This window comes from Rana temporaria, chromosome 12, assembly GCF_905171775.1.
Source record: "Rana temporaria chromosome 12, aRanTem1.1, whole genome shotgun sequence".
Classification (NCBI taxonomy): Eukaryota; Metazoa; Chordata; class Amphibia; order Anura; family Ranidae; genus Rana; species Rana temporaria.
Window position 1 is genome coordinate 128,392,449 of NC_053500.1, and position 14,092 is coordinate 128,406,540.

The 14,092-nt window shown below is 47.9% G+C and overlaps 1 protein-coding gene across 4 annotated transcripts in view; it reads right to left on the bottom strand.

Annotated features, from left to right (window-relative positions):
* SOGA1 (suppressor of glucose, autophagy associated 1) overlaps positions 1–14,092 on the bottom strand; it is a 145,806-nt gene that overhangs the window by 35,671 nt on the left and 96,043 nt on the right. For all 4 annotated transcript variants that reach the window (XM_040330661.1, XM_040330658.1, XM_040330657.1 and 1 more), the window contains 2 exons: positions 11,387–11,512; positions 7,950–8,180 (listed from right to left, as the gene is read on the bottom strand). In XM_040330661.1, coding sequence (XP_040186595.1) covers positions 7,950–8,180; positions 11,387–11,512 — 357 coding nt within the window. The remainder of the gene's footprint in view (positions 1–7,949; positions 8,181–11,386; positions 11,513–14,092) is intronic.

Below are 14,092 nucleotides of genomic sequence, written 5' to 3' on the forward strand. Positions count from 1 at the left end.
TAATGCATTCGTTGTAAAAACAGCTTTAAAACAGTACTACTGAATTGTTACGGCAAGATATTATTTTCTTTATATAAATTAGATTTTTTTTTTGTTAGCACTGAAAGGCAGCACTGCTAGGCGACACTGATGAGGCACTGACTGGCACCAGTGATGGGCATTGATAGGTGACAGTGATGGGCACTGACAGGTGGCACTGGTGTTCACTAATTAGGCTGATGTGCCTCTTCCACTGGGAACCGATGTCCCATACACAGGAGCCAGCGATCGGCTTTTTTTCTCCTCACGCTGTTTTCATCACATGGTAAGGGGTCAGGACCGGTGATCTGCCGAACTGGTTCCGGTTATCGTGAAAGTTCCGGCGCAGGCGCATTGTGATCTGCCAAGATGGTTCCGACAAACGGAAAAGTTCCTTCAAGGACTGCGCAGGCGCAAACTTGCCCTGACGGAAATCTCCGAACCTCGGCCGGCATCCAGGGCGACGTGGATTTCAAGGTAAGTGGCCAGTTGGCCTCACTGCGCTCGTTCGGCCTCCTGGCTCTTTTTTTTTAACATCCTCCATTCCACGGGGATGTTAAAGAATGAGCCTGGATGCCGGGGCGAGGTTCGGAGATTTCCGTCGGCAGGTTTGCGCCTGCGCAGTCCTTGAAGGAACTTCCCCGTTGGGGGAACCTTAAGGACAAGTCACCGGCCCCTTACTCGGATATGTGATCACCCGAGTGAGTCTCAGTGACTCGGTGATTACAGCCATTTAAAGGTAGCACAGTGCTGAATAGCCAGTTCCCGACCCCCGCATGTACATATACGTCCACAATATGGCACGTACAGGCACATGGGCGTACACGTACGTCCTCGCCTATTAGCGGGTGGGGGGTCCGATCGGGACCCCCCCCGCTACATGCGGGGGTCGGGTCCGCTCGGGGAGCGATCCGGGACCACGGCGCGGCTATTTGTTTATAGCCGCTCCGTCGCGATCGCTCCCCGGAGCTGAAGAACGGGGAGAGCCGTGTGTAAACACGGCTTCCCCGTCCTTCACTATGGCGGCGCATCGATCGCGTCATTCCCTTTATAGGGAAGACACGATCGATGACGTCATTCCTACAGCCACACCCCCAAACAGTTGTAAACACATACTAGGTGCACCCTAACTCCTACAGCGCCACCTGTGGTTAACTCCCAAACTGCAACTGTCATTTTCACAATAAAGAATGCAATTTAAATGCATTTTTTGCTGTGAAAATGACAATGGTCCCAAAAATGTGTCAAAATTGTCCGAAGTGTCCGCCATAATGTCGCAGTCACGAAAAAAATTGCTGAACGCCGCCATTAGTAGTAAAAAAAAAATAAAAAATAAAAATGCAATAAAACTATCCCCTATTTTGTAAACACTATAAATTTTGCGCAAACCAATCGATAAACGCTTATTGCGATTTTTTTTACTAAAAATAGGTAGAAGAATACGTATCGGCCTAAACTGAGAAAAAAAATGTTTTTATATATGTTTTTGGGGGATATTTATTACAGCAAAAAGTAAAAAATATTGCTTTTTTTTCAAAATTGTCGTTTATAGCGCAAAAACTAAAAACCGCAGATGTGATCAAATACCACCAAAAGAAAGCTCTATTTGTGGGGAAAAAAGGACGCCAATTTTGTTTGGGAGCCACGTCGCACGACCGCGCAATTGTCTGTTAAAGCGACGCAGTCCCGAACTGTAAAAACACCTTGGGTCTTTAGGCTGCATATTGGTCCGGGGCTTAAGTGGATAGCAAAAAATGGCCTGGTCACGAAGGAGGTAAAACCTTACGGAGGTCAAGTGGTTAAAGGATATAGTAATTTGCAGCTAAATCTACATGTGAGAGTTGTACACACAGCTATGCGTTTCTACAGGTAGCCAAATCCAAGCACTGCATTCACCTGCTGCGGGTCACACAGAAACCTACCATGGATGAGAAAATGTCCAACTATCTATTATTCTCAATTAAACATTTGGCAGTCAATGGACAGCACAACAGACATGTTGTTTGTGGTGTAAAGTGGATTATTCAACTGTTCAATTATTACAAATAAAGGGCGTCTCACTGCTTTATTCTCTATGGCTGCCATTCCCAGATTCCTGTCTGCATAGGACCGGCCTCACTTTCTTTTCCCATCACATCTGATTAGGAGAATATTGTGGATTTTCATATTTCTCCCTGGAAACATCCACTCCAAAACGTAGAGAGACGCTGCAGAGGTTGCTCAACGACTCCAATTAAGAACATCACATTGTAAAAATGTAAGGGGCCTTTCACACGGACGGATAGAATGGTGCTTTTAGCTGCGGATTTTCTAGTTTTCTACCGCAGCTAAAAGCACACAATGCTTTCCTATGGCCCCATTCACACACAACGTTTAGCTGCGATTTCGTTGCATGCGGTTTGGTGCGAATAGAAAAAATAGAATTGAATGCGTCCAGGTGCGATTTAGCGCAGCTATATGCACTTAACCGCAGTCTTTTGTGTCAACTGCGGATAGCAGCGTGAGAAAAACGACTACCACAGCTAAACACGGCCGCACGTAACCGCACGTAATCGCAATGTACAAATGCAGCTAATCGCAGTGCCCATGTCATTTCTGACAGCAAAACACCCCCTCCCCCGCTTCTCAACTTTATTCTTTAATGTGAGTGTCACTGTCGGCAGCTCCCGGTCCTCGCTCTGTAACAAGGGATCGCATGTGCCCGGCGGCGATCGCCCCCGCCGGGCACGCGCACGGGAGTCGACGGCGCGCGTGCCCCTATTGGCTGCTGGGCGAGGTGACGTATAGCTACGTGCTCTCACCCAGCAGTAGAACTGCGGTAGCTGGTCAGCAAGCAGTTAATAAGGACACTTGCCTATCCTGGGCGCCCGCGATGATGGTCCCTCCCCGAAACCTATTCCCTCGATCATTGCAGGTCCCGCGCCACCATCCTCACTAAGAATTTAATTGCGGCTTCCTACTGTGCATGCGCGAGTCTCGCACCGATTTGTGAATGGGCGGCTGCTCTCTGGGATTACACACAGATCACAGAAGGCAGCGCGCCCCATTCACCAGAAGACCCACCGCGGATAAGGAAGAGGAAGATTAGGAACATCAGCATAGCAACCGGTATTTCGGGTGAGTAAAAAAAAAAAAAAAAAAAAAAAAAAAAAAACGTATTTTTTTTTTCAGCTGCATTTTTTGTGTAATTTTTTTTCAGGGTGGAACTCCACTTTAACCACTTAAGGACCGCCTCCTGCACATATACGTCGGCAGAATGGCACGGCTGGGCACAAGCACGTACAGGTACGTCCTCTTTAAATGCCCAGCCGTGGGTCCGAAGCTCCGTGACCGCGGGACCCGATCGCCGCTGGAGTCCCGGAGCTGAAGAACGAGGAGAGCTGTGTGTAAACACAGCTTCCCCGTTCTTCACTGTGGCGCCGTCATCGATCGTGTGTTCCCTAATATAGGGAATCACAATCAATGACGTCACAGAATCTACAGCCACACCCCCTACAGTTAGAAACACAGATGAGGTCACACTTAACCCCTTCAGCGCCCCCTTGTGGTTAACTCCCAAACGGCAATTGTCATTTTCACAGTAAACAATGCATTTTTATAGCATTTTTTGCTGTGAAAATGACAATGGTCCCAAAAATGTGTCAAAATTGTCTGAAGTGTCCGTCATAATGTCACAGTCACGAAAAAAAAAAAACGCTGATCGCCGCCATTAGTAGTAAAAAAAAAAAAAAAAAATGAATAAAAATGCAATAAAACTATCCCCTATTTTGTAAATGCTATAAATTTTGCGCAAACCAAATCGATAAACGCTTATTGCGATTTTCTTTTACCAAAAATAGGTAGAAGAATATGTATCGGCACTTAACTAAGGAAAACATTTTATATATATATATATATATATATATAATTTTTGGGGGATATTTATTATAGCAAAAAGTAAAAAATATTGATTTTTTTTTCCAAAATTGTCGCTCTATTTTTGTTTATAGCGCAAAAAATAAAAACCGCAGAGGTGATCAAATACCACCAAAAGAAAGCTCTATTTGTGGGGAAAAAAAGGACGCCAATTTTGTTTGGGAGCCACGTCACACAACCGCGCAATTGTCAGTTAAAGCAAAGCAGTGCCGAATCGCAAAAACTGGCCAGGTCCTTTACCTGCCTAAAGGTCCGGGTCTTAGGTGGTTAAGCTTTGTTAATAAAACCTGGAAGCTGATTGGTTGCTATGCACAGTTGCACCCGTTTTAGTAAATCTCCCCCACAGAGATAGCTTTATTTAATCACATCTCAGGCCCTGAAAGCATAAACCCCCCATGAAGGGTAAATATGCACCTCTCTTGGTGGTAGCTGACCTTTTTACCCCGCCGCTTGTCTCTGCGCTGGTTTATATGGCATCTGTTGCCTTCCTGTAATTCTCCGAGCATCAGATTATCAGCCCGATCCAGCTCTGTGTCTCTTATAATCCACATTAGTCTAATAAATTCCTGGCTGGATATACTTGGTGGGAAAATGGGGTTAGTCACATGCAAAGCTTCATCCATAACAGCTGCTGTCACAACCAGAACACAAGGCCTCGGGGCCGACTCGTAATGCAGAGCCAATGGCTCCCTATTGAGTGCTGCCAAAAGCCTCATGTTCCTGATTCACGCCAAGTATAAGAAGAGGAAGCGCGGAGCAGAGGATGGGGCTGTGTGTGTGTGATCAATCATGTGACAAATTCGAGCCTCTAGCAATGAGAGAACAATGGTAAAAATACAGGACGGCGGCTTAAATGCAAAAAATGATCCGGCGCGCTCTACAACGCCATTCACCGCACAATGGCTGTCACTGCTGCACCTATCAGCTGCTATTACAATGGGATGTTGTGATTACTCAGCTATTTAGCAAAACAATATCCATTTACTGCATGATTCTTCAAAGACACATAAGCTCCCTAATTGGCTTGCTTAAGATTAATTAGAGATCCGACTCGCTAACATGACAGCGTAACCGGTGACGGGCTTAGATATGACACGTATAATTACATACAGGAGATTAAAACAATCAGCTAAATGAGGTCCAAGGGGCAGCTCTGAAATAATGGTTTTGGAAATTCTTATTTAACAAGGAAATAAAAAAGTAACAGTCGCAGAACATCATCTTTGTCACACATTCTCCTAAATCCTACAAGTTATAAGAGAGCACAGCACTGTACTGGATATATGATATCTTGTGCACAGCATCTGGTGGTTTACAGCAGGGGTCTCCAAACTGTGGCCCTTTGCTAGTCTTTGCCTGGCCATTGGGGCACTATTCCACCCACTGATATGGGGCACCATTCCTCCCACTGATATGGGGGCACCATTCCTCCCACTGATATGGGGGCACCATTCCTCCCACTGATATGGGGGCACCATTCCTCCCACTGATATGGGGGCACCATTCCTCCCACTGATATGGGGGCACCATTCCTCCCACTGATATGGGGGCACCATTCCTCCCACTGATATGGGGGCACCATTCCTCCCACTGATATGGGGCACCATTCCTCCCACTGATATGGGGCACTAGTCCCCCCACTGATATGGGGCACTATTCCCCCCACTGATATGGGGGCACCATTCCTCCCACTGATATGGGGCACCATTCCTCCCACTGATATGGGGCACTAGTCCCCCCACTGATATGGGGCACTAGTCCCCCCACTGATATGGGGCACTAGTCCCCCCACTGATATGGGGCACTAGTCCCCCCACTGATATGGGGCACCATTCCTCCCACTGATATGGGGCACTATTCCCCCCCACTGATATGGGGCACTAGTCCCCCCACTGATATGGGGCACTATTCCTCCCACTGATATGGGGCACTAGTCCCCCCACTGATATGGGGCACTAGTCCCCCCACTGATATGGGGCACTAGTCCCCCCACTGATATGGGGCACTAGTCCCCCCACTGATATGGGGCACTAGTCCCCCCCACTGATATGGGGCACTAGTCCCCCCACTGATATGGGGCACTAGTCCCCCCACCGATATGGGGCACTAGTCCTCCCACCGATATGGGGCACTAGTCCTCCCACCGATATGGGGCACCATTCCTCCCCACTGATATGGGGCACTAGTCCCCCCACTGATATGGGGCACTAGTCCCCCCACCGATATGGGGCACTAGTCCCCCCACCGATATGGGGCACTAGTCCCCCCACCGATATGGGGCACTAGTCCTCCCACCGATATGGGGCACCATTCCTCCCCACCGATATGGGGCACTATTCCCCCCACTGATATGGGGCACTATTCCTCCCACTGATATGGGGCACTAGTCCCCCCACCGATATGGGGCACTAGTCCCCCCACTGATATGGGGCACTAGTCCCCCCACCGATATGGGGAACTAGTCCTCCCACCGATATGGGGCACTAGTCCTCCCACCGATATGGGGCACTAGTCCCCCCACCGATATGGGGCACCATTCCTCCCCACCGATATGGGGCACCATTCCTCCCCACCGATATGGGGCACCATTCCCCCCACCGACATGAGGCACCATTCCCCCCACTGAAACCAACAATAGGGCACCATTTCTTCCACCGATACCAATGATGGGATACTCCCGCTAATAAGGGGAATACTCCTCCTATTGACCACCAACCCGGAGGCCATATTTATTCTCAATGATGCCGGGCCTGGGACATTTTCTGCCCTCGCTGGCCACTATCCGGCCCTCCTAAAGTGTGAAGGACAATTAAGCTGACCCTTTGTTTTTTTTTCTTTTTCTAGGTAGAGAGAAGACAGCACCATATTTCTTAATTGTGTGCGGCGGCATCTACCTGGCTGTACTGCGTGGAAGAACTGTAAAACATGGGTCTTAAAACTACGGCCCTTCAGTTCAGGAACTGAAGTCGTGTCTGTGAATGTCAGAGTTTTACAATGCCTCATGGGACGTGTAGTTCTGCAACAGCTGGAGGACCGTAGCTTGAGGATCCCTGGTGTAAAACTGGATGGACAGCAAGGTAAAACTGCTCCTATACAGTTTAGTTTTACGTTCCACATATTTATGCTTTCAAAATAAACCTATAAAACGGACCAAAGCCCATTTATTATTACCGTATTTATCAGCATATACCGCGCACTTTTTTGCCCTGAAATTCAGGGCAAAATCGTGGGTGCGCGATATACGCCGATTCGAGTTTTAACTATTGCGCCGGCATATACCGAGCGCAGTACACTCGTGTATAGTCGGGCAGGCTCGGGTTCTCTCGCAGTCACGTCCTGGACGTACAGGACGTGACGGCGAGAGGAGCCGAGCCTGCCCGACTATACACGAGTGTACTGCGCTCGGTATATGCCGGCGCAGTAGTTCAAACTCAGTGCGGGAAGCGGGGATTGAGCGGGGAGGACACCGCAGAAGGACGCCGGACCCGACGAGGAGGACACCACCGAAGCCGCAGACGGACGCCAGACCCGACGAGGCCGCCGCGCAAGACACCAAAACTGTAAGTACTAAAACTTTTTTTTTACAGGAACTGCGGGTCCACTTTAGGGGTGCGCGCTATATGCTGGAGCGCGCAATACCCCGATAAATACGGTACTTCTGTAGCTCCATCAATTTACGCAGCGCTTTGCATCTATATTGTACATTCACATCAGTCCCTGCCCTCAAGGAGCTTACAATCCAAGAATCCCAACTCACATTCATACATACACATATTAGGGCCAATTTAGCCAGGAGCCAATCACCTACCAGCATGTCTTTTATCATTACATTCTAATTGATCATAGATTAGATTTTTGCAAAAGAAAATACAAGACAGACAGGAACGCCAACAACAGCTCCCCATACCACCATTTTTTGGATACTATAGGGCTGTCTCTCTGCTACTAGCTGCTCACTCATAGGCAAGTTTTATACATTACAAAAGGCATACATTGTAGACTTTACAAACACTTGCCTCCAGAAAGTCTTCTCCTTCGCTTGGTAGGACCTTTCCCTTCCGCCAACGCTGAAGAAACCACCTGAGCTTCATGAAGGTCAGGCAGAAGCTCTGCTTGAACTGCTGCACCTCTTGCACTAGGACGTTCTTCTCCTGGCTCCAGAACTTCTGCTCCAGTCTCCTCTCTAGGCCCAGGCTCTGGAGCTCAAAGTCTCGTCTTAGGAATAGTTTCTGCTGATCCTCCTTCAGCTGGAAGGAAAGGTCAAAGAACAGATATCAGAGCATAGGTCAGAACCACCAAAAACAGCTAACTCAGGCAATTACCTCGCTATCCTTATCTGCCAATGCATGGTATGGTATGGTAGTGCAAATCTAGATATGGTCTGTTCAAGAACAACATACCACCAGTATTTAAAGTGTAAGTAAACCCACCTATCATTTTCAGCCAAGGAGGCTGCCATCTTTGCCTCTGTTTAATCTACACCTGCCATGATGCTGCACATGTGATCAGTTATGACACCAGCCATTGGATGGTTTGACAGTTTGGTTCAGAGCACAACCAAAGGGAGTGTTACATTTCCGCCACGTGCCGGAAATTAAACTGTTTTATGGAGGGGTTTACTTCCGCTTTAAGTTACCCATGCAGTGGCAGCAATAGTCTTCACTAACCCCCACTGTAAGTGCCCAAAGGGTTGGTTCAAATTACCGCCTATAAATTGGGCTCAATAACTAAATGTGGAAAGAAGATGCGATTATTTTGCAGTTCTTCCTTTTGACGTACAACGTCCAGGTTTACCTGCTTGGGGACACACAGGCATTCGTACATCCCCGACACAGGCATTCTCATTCATGTCAATTGGGTTGGAGCGGATATATGGACACAGACACGTCTCCCAATTTGACATCCATGCAGGAGCAGGGCTATAAACGTGCATGGTTTACATTTAGGCCTGTGGCACCCACACAGATGTCCAATTTGGAGCAGTGTCCACCCAGCCATTGCCAACCCACATGAATAGGACTACCTGTGTGGAGATGCACGGAACATCTGTGCTTCCCCATACAGGCCCTCACACTGGTGTGCGCTGTACTAGGCTGTATGAGGCCTTTTATCCTTCTTTGCAGTAGAAAAATGTGGTAGAATTGTGGTTCTGAATACCTGCTATAAGGGTAACTGCAACTACATGAAAAAAAAAAAAAACAGCCTGCTTTGTCCCCCGCAACAGCCGAAACGTGATTGTCCATGGGTGACGCGAGTCTCTTGCGCCAGTTTTTATACTGGAGACCTGCTGAGCAAAATAATTAAAACCTCCACTCGCCTCATCCACCAACAACACGGACCTTTGTCATTTGTCCTTCAGTCATCAATTCTTAATAACTTCAATAGAAAATGCAAATTTATGAAAGAACAACAGTAAACAATTTACAACATAAATAATGCACAAAGGGCCATAAACCCTTCCAAAGTACATCTGTATCTCTACCAACACGAGGAGAAGTGTGTATAGTAGAGGGACGAGATCAAGCCTCCTCTGAAGAAATGTTTTATATGCTATGAGACCAAAATTCCAAATTTCAGTTTAATAAATTACTTTAAAGACCTGTGTAGTGCATTTTATTTTTGACACTTTTTATTCCAGGTGAATGGGTAGGGGCACGATGTACCCCATACTCATTGACATAGGGTGGAGGGGCCGGGATCTGGGGGCCCCCTTATTGAAGGGGGCTCCCAGATTCCGATAAGCCCCCCACCCGCAGACCCCGACAACCAGCGGCCAGGGTTGTCAGGAAGGGGCCCTTGTCCTCATCAACATGGGGGCAAGGTGCTTTGGCGTCAAGGGGGGGACGGGACGCAGGGGCCCCCTGCCCCAAAGCACCCACCCCCCATGTTGAGGGCATGCGGCCTGGTACGGTTCAGGAAGGGGGGGCGCTCGCTCATCCTCATCCCCTTTCCTGACCTACCGGGCTGCGATTTTGGGGGAACGGAAAAAACGGTGTGGGGGGGGGGGTTCCCCTTAAAAAAAACATACCAAACTGAAGGGCCCGGTATGCCGCTTAAAAAAAAAAAATAATTGGCGTGCAGTTCCCCCTAATTTTCGGGGGATCAAAGTCGCGTCCCTGGTCATTGAAGTCGTACTTCAAGTCGTAGGGCAAAGAACACAGAGATAATAATGAAAGCACAAGGATTTAATACTATGGAAAATGTTGGCAGAGAATAATCACACTTCATTAGCACCACATAATCCAATATGAGAACCGCACCTTATCTAAACACATTCTGATGTGTTTAATTAGAGGACCAGTTGTCCTAGAAAACACACAGCTACAGGGTTTGGACCAGCGGCTACAAATATAGTCAAGAATGTATGCAAGAGGCTGCAAACCTGTACATGTATAAAACTTGGCTGTCCAGGTAATATTTCATGCCATTTCTGGCTTAAAAGAGAGAGTTAAAGCGGAGTTCAACCCTAAAATGGAACTTCCGCTTTTCGGAATCCTCCCCCACTCTGCTGTCACATTTGGCACCTTTCAGGGGGGAGGGGGGAGCAGATGCATGTATAATACAGGTATTTGCTCCCACTTCTGGGCATAGATAGCAGCAGTATCCGCAGATATCTAAGCCATAAACCTAGAATGGATGCAGCATCAGTCCGATGCTGCATCTGTCTCCCGCCAGCTCTAAGACTGACAACTGAGCATTCAAAGACTGTTGAGTGCTCAGTTCTCAGTGTTGTGTAAACAGAGAGCTGGCGACGGTCAGTCCCTGGCTCTAGGCTCTGTCCCTTCAGTACTCACGGGAGTGGCGGGCTGCGGAGGGGGCGAGAGCGGCTGGGCTGCAGTGGGAGCGGGCGGTCCGTGGATGGGGAGGGAGCGGGCGGTCCGCGGATGGGGAGGGAGCGGGCGGTCCGCGGATGGGGAGGGAGCGGGCGGTCCGCGGATGGGGAGGGAGCGGGCGGTCCGTGGAGGGGGCGGGAGCAGGCGGGCTGCGGAGGGGGCGGGAGCAGACGGGCTGCGGAGGGGGCGGGAGCAGGCGGGCTGCGGAGGGGGCGGGAGCAGGCGGGCTGCGGAGGGGTTTACACAGCACAGGAGCAGGCAGAAAACATTAATCTCTGTCACTTTGCTCTCTCTACTTTCAGCATGCTCCTTGGTGACACATGAGCACTGCAGCACAACTGATTGGCTAGTTGACTTGCCTCTTCCAGTTTGAGCTCTGCTCTACAGTGACTGCAATACACTGATAAAAGTCAGAATTCAGGTTCTTACACACAAAAAAAAAAACCTTCATTAATCAATGTCTTTTTACATTTGCCTGGGTTTCTGCTTTAGGACAATTTACACTAAAATTACCATTTTCAATGATTATCTAAAGACATGAAAGTGTCCATAGTTATAAATAATTATCCTTATTATAGAAGTCAGAAGTTTATAGAAGTGCTAAAAATGGAGACCCAAACCTGAGCAACTTTCTGGTGGAAGGCCTCTTCATCTTCCTTCCTCAACTGTCTCTCCTGTGACAGCTGCTCCTGCAGCCCCTGTATGGTCTCATTGGCTTCGGACAGCACCAGCTGCAGGTCTTTAATCTGAGAAGAGAAACACTGAAGTTTAATGTTCCCATATTGTATTCTTGTCCCTGGGTGGAGTACACAGCAGTGACGAGGTTCCCTATGGGTGCTGCAAGATCCGATATTGTCATCGGGTGTCTAATACGCCATATTGGAATATATTAATAAACTTGGCTCTACAGTTTGTAACCACATTCTTTTACACACAATCCAAATTGGTTATTCAATTACAAGACCAATCTCTGATGTAATTCCCATTTTCGTTTTGTTTTCAATTCAAACTACATAACCGTTAGGCCTCATGTACACTGGACGTTAAAATAACGGTCTAAGTTCTGAAGGCAAAAGGGGTCCAACCCGGTACCAGCAAGGTGTACCTAATAAAGTGGCCAGTGTATATTATACATTTAGATCAGATCAAAAAATGGGGGTTATGTATGAAAGGCGTATCCACTTTGCACTGAAAGTGCACTTGGAAGTGCAGTCGCTGTAGATCCGAGGGGGACATGCATGGAAAATAAACAGCATTTTAGCTTGCACATGATTGGATAACGAAAATAATCAGCAGAGCTTCCCCTCATTTCAGATCTACCCCTCAGATTTACAGCGACTGCACTCCCAAGTGCACTTTCAGTGTAATTTCAAGTGCAATTTGCACTTGTAGTTTGCACTTATAGTGCAAAGTGGATTCGCCTTTCGTAAATGTGTAGATTCTGAGATTTCAGTAACTGAAGTTATATGCAAAGCTCAACGTTTCCTATAGAAGTCAAGCCCCCTCCCTCCCAAAATGACTAAACACAATGGGCCAGATTCTCAAAGGACTTACGACGGCGTATCTCCATGTACGCCGTCGTAAGTCCGAATGCGAGCCGTCGTATCTATGCGCCTGATTCTTAGAATCAGTTACGCATGAATTTGGCCAAGATACGAGCGGCGTAAGTCTCCTACGCCATCGTATCTTGGGTGCATATTTACGCTGGCCGCAAGGGGCGCTTCCGTAGATTTACGCATCATATATGTAAATTAGCTAGATATGCCGATTCATGAACATACTTGCGCCCGCTACGCCGTTTACGTTAGGCTTACGTCCGGCGTAAAGTTACCCCTGCTATATGAGGCGCAGCCAATGCAAAGTATGGACGTCGGAACAAGCATATCTTTTTACGTCGTTTACGTAAGTTGTACGTGAATGGGGATGTGCGTAGGTTACGTTCACGTCACAGGCATTGAGCCGGTGTATCTTAGGGAGTAAATTCGACGTGATACTCATCGGCGCTTCATTTACATGGGGTCACGGCTCATTTGAATGCAACACGCCCACCTCTTCCAAATTTGAATTACGCGGGCTTACGCCAGCCCATTTACGCTACGCCGCAACTTACGGAGCAAGTGCTTTGTGAATACTGCACTTGCCTGTCTAAGTTGCGGAGGCGTAGCGTAAATAGGATACGCTATGCCCGCATTAAGATACGCTCTCCTACGTGAATCTGGCCCAATGGCTGGTATCCTACGATCACATCTCTCATGCTGAAAAACTGAATGGTGTGAATGAGCGAGACGTGCGATTCATACATTTCCTCCACAGTACAGCCCAGCGTCAGATTTACATCAATCTCCCTTTATCTGTACAAGTTAGAAGGGAAAACACAGCGTGCTGCATAAACGTATCAAAACATCTGAGATCATCCCTGTAAAGAATCACTGATTCTACAAAATTGGACTGAAACTCAATTAACTGATTGATCAAGCCTGTGCCTCGTTATTGACAAGGTGGGGGCAATATTGAAGAAGGTTCAGGTAAACCATAGGTAATCAATAAGCCCTCCTTATCTTGGCTGCTAATATACTATGAAGGTACGCTGTATACAGCGTTCCTCCTACAATGGATCCAATTACAAACTAATATTTTATATTCAGCACCAGATTCAAATACATTAAAGCGGAGTTCCACCTAAAAAAGGAACTTCTGCTTAACCCACTCCTCGCCCGCTTACATGCCACTTTTTTCATGTAATTTTTTTTGGGGGGGGGGGGGGGGGGGGGGGCTTCAGGAGAAGGGGACTTCCTGTCCCACTTCCTCCTTCCGCCGAGGGGCTGGAAAGGCGATTAGCCTAATCGCCTTTTCACAGCCCCTCCCTGTAGGCGAGCGCCTGTCCAATCGGACGCGAGCTCGCGCATGCGCAGTGGGTGCCCGGCCGTGAAGCCGAAAGCTGTCACTGCCGGGTGCCCACACTAAGAATGAAGACGACGGCCGGCGAGGGGGGGGGGAGAGGAGCGGAGCCCCTGCCGGCGCGTCGCTGGAGCCGTGGAGCAGGTAAGTGTCTGTTTATTAAAAGCCAGCAGCTACACTTTTTGTAGCTGCTGACTTTTAATAAACTTAAAAGAAAAAGGTGAAAAACCCGTTTAATATGTTGCAATTTTAGACCTCTTGGGCCTGTCTGTCAAGGTGTCTGAAAAGCCAACTATTTTATTAAAGCATTTTTTGCGAGTAACCATGCAAATGCTCAGAGTCCGGAAACCGATATATTTGAGTTGCAATTTGAGCCCATACAAAACGTATGGGCTCAAATCGCACGCGATTCTGCATGCAGTTTCCCC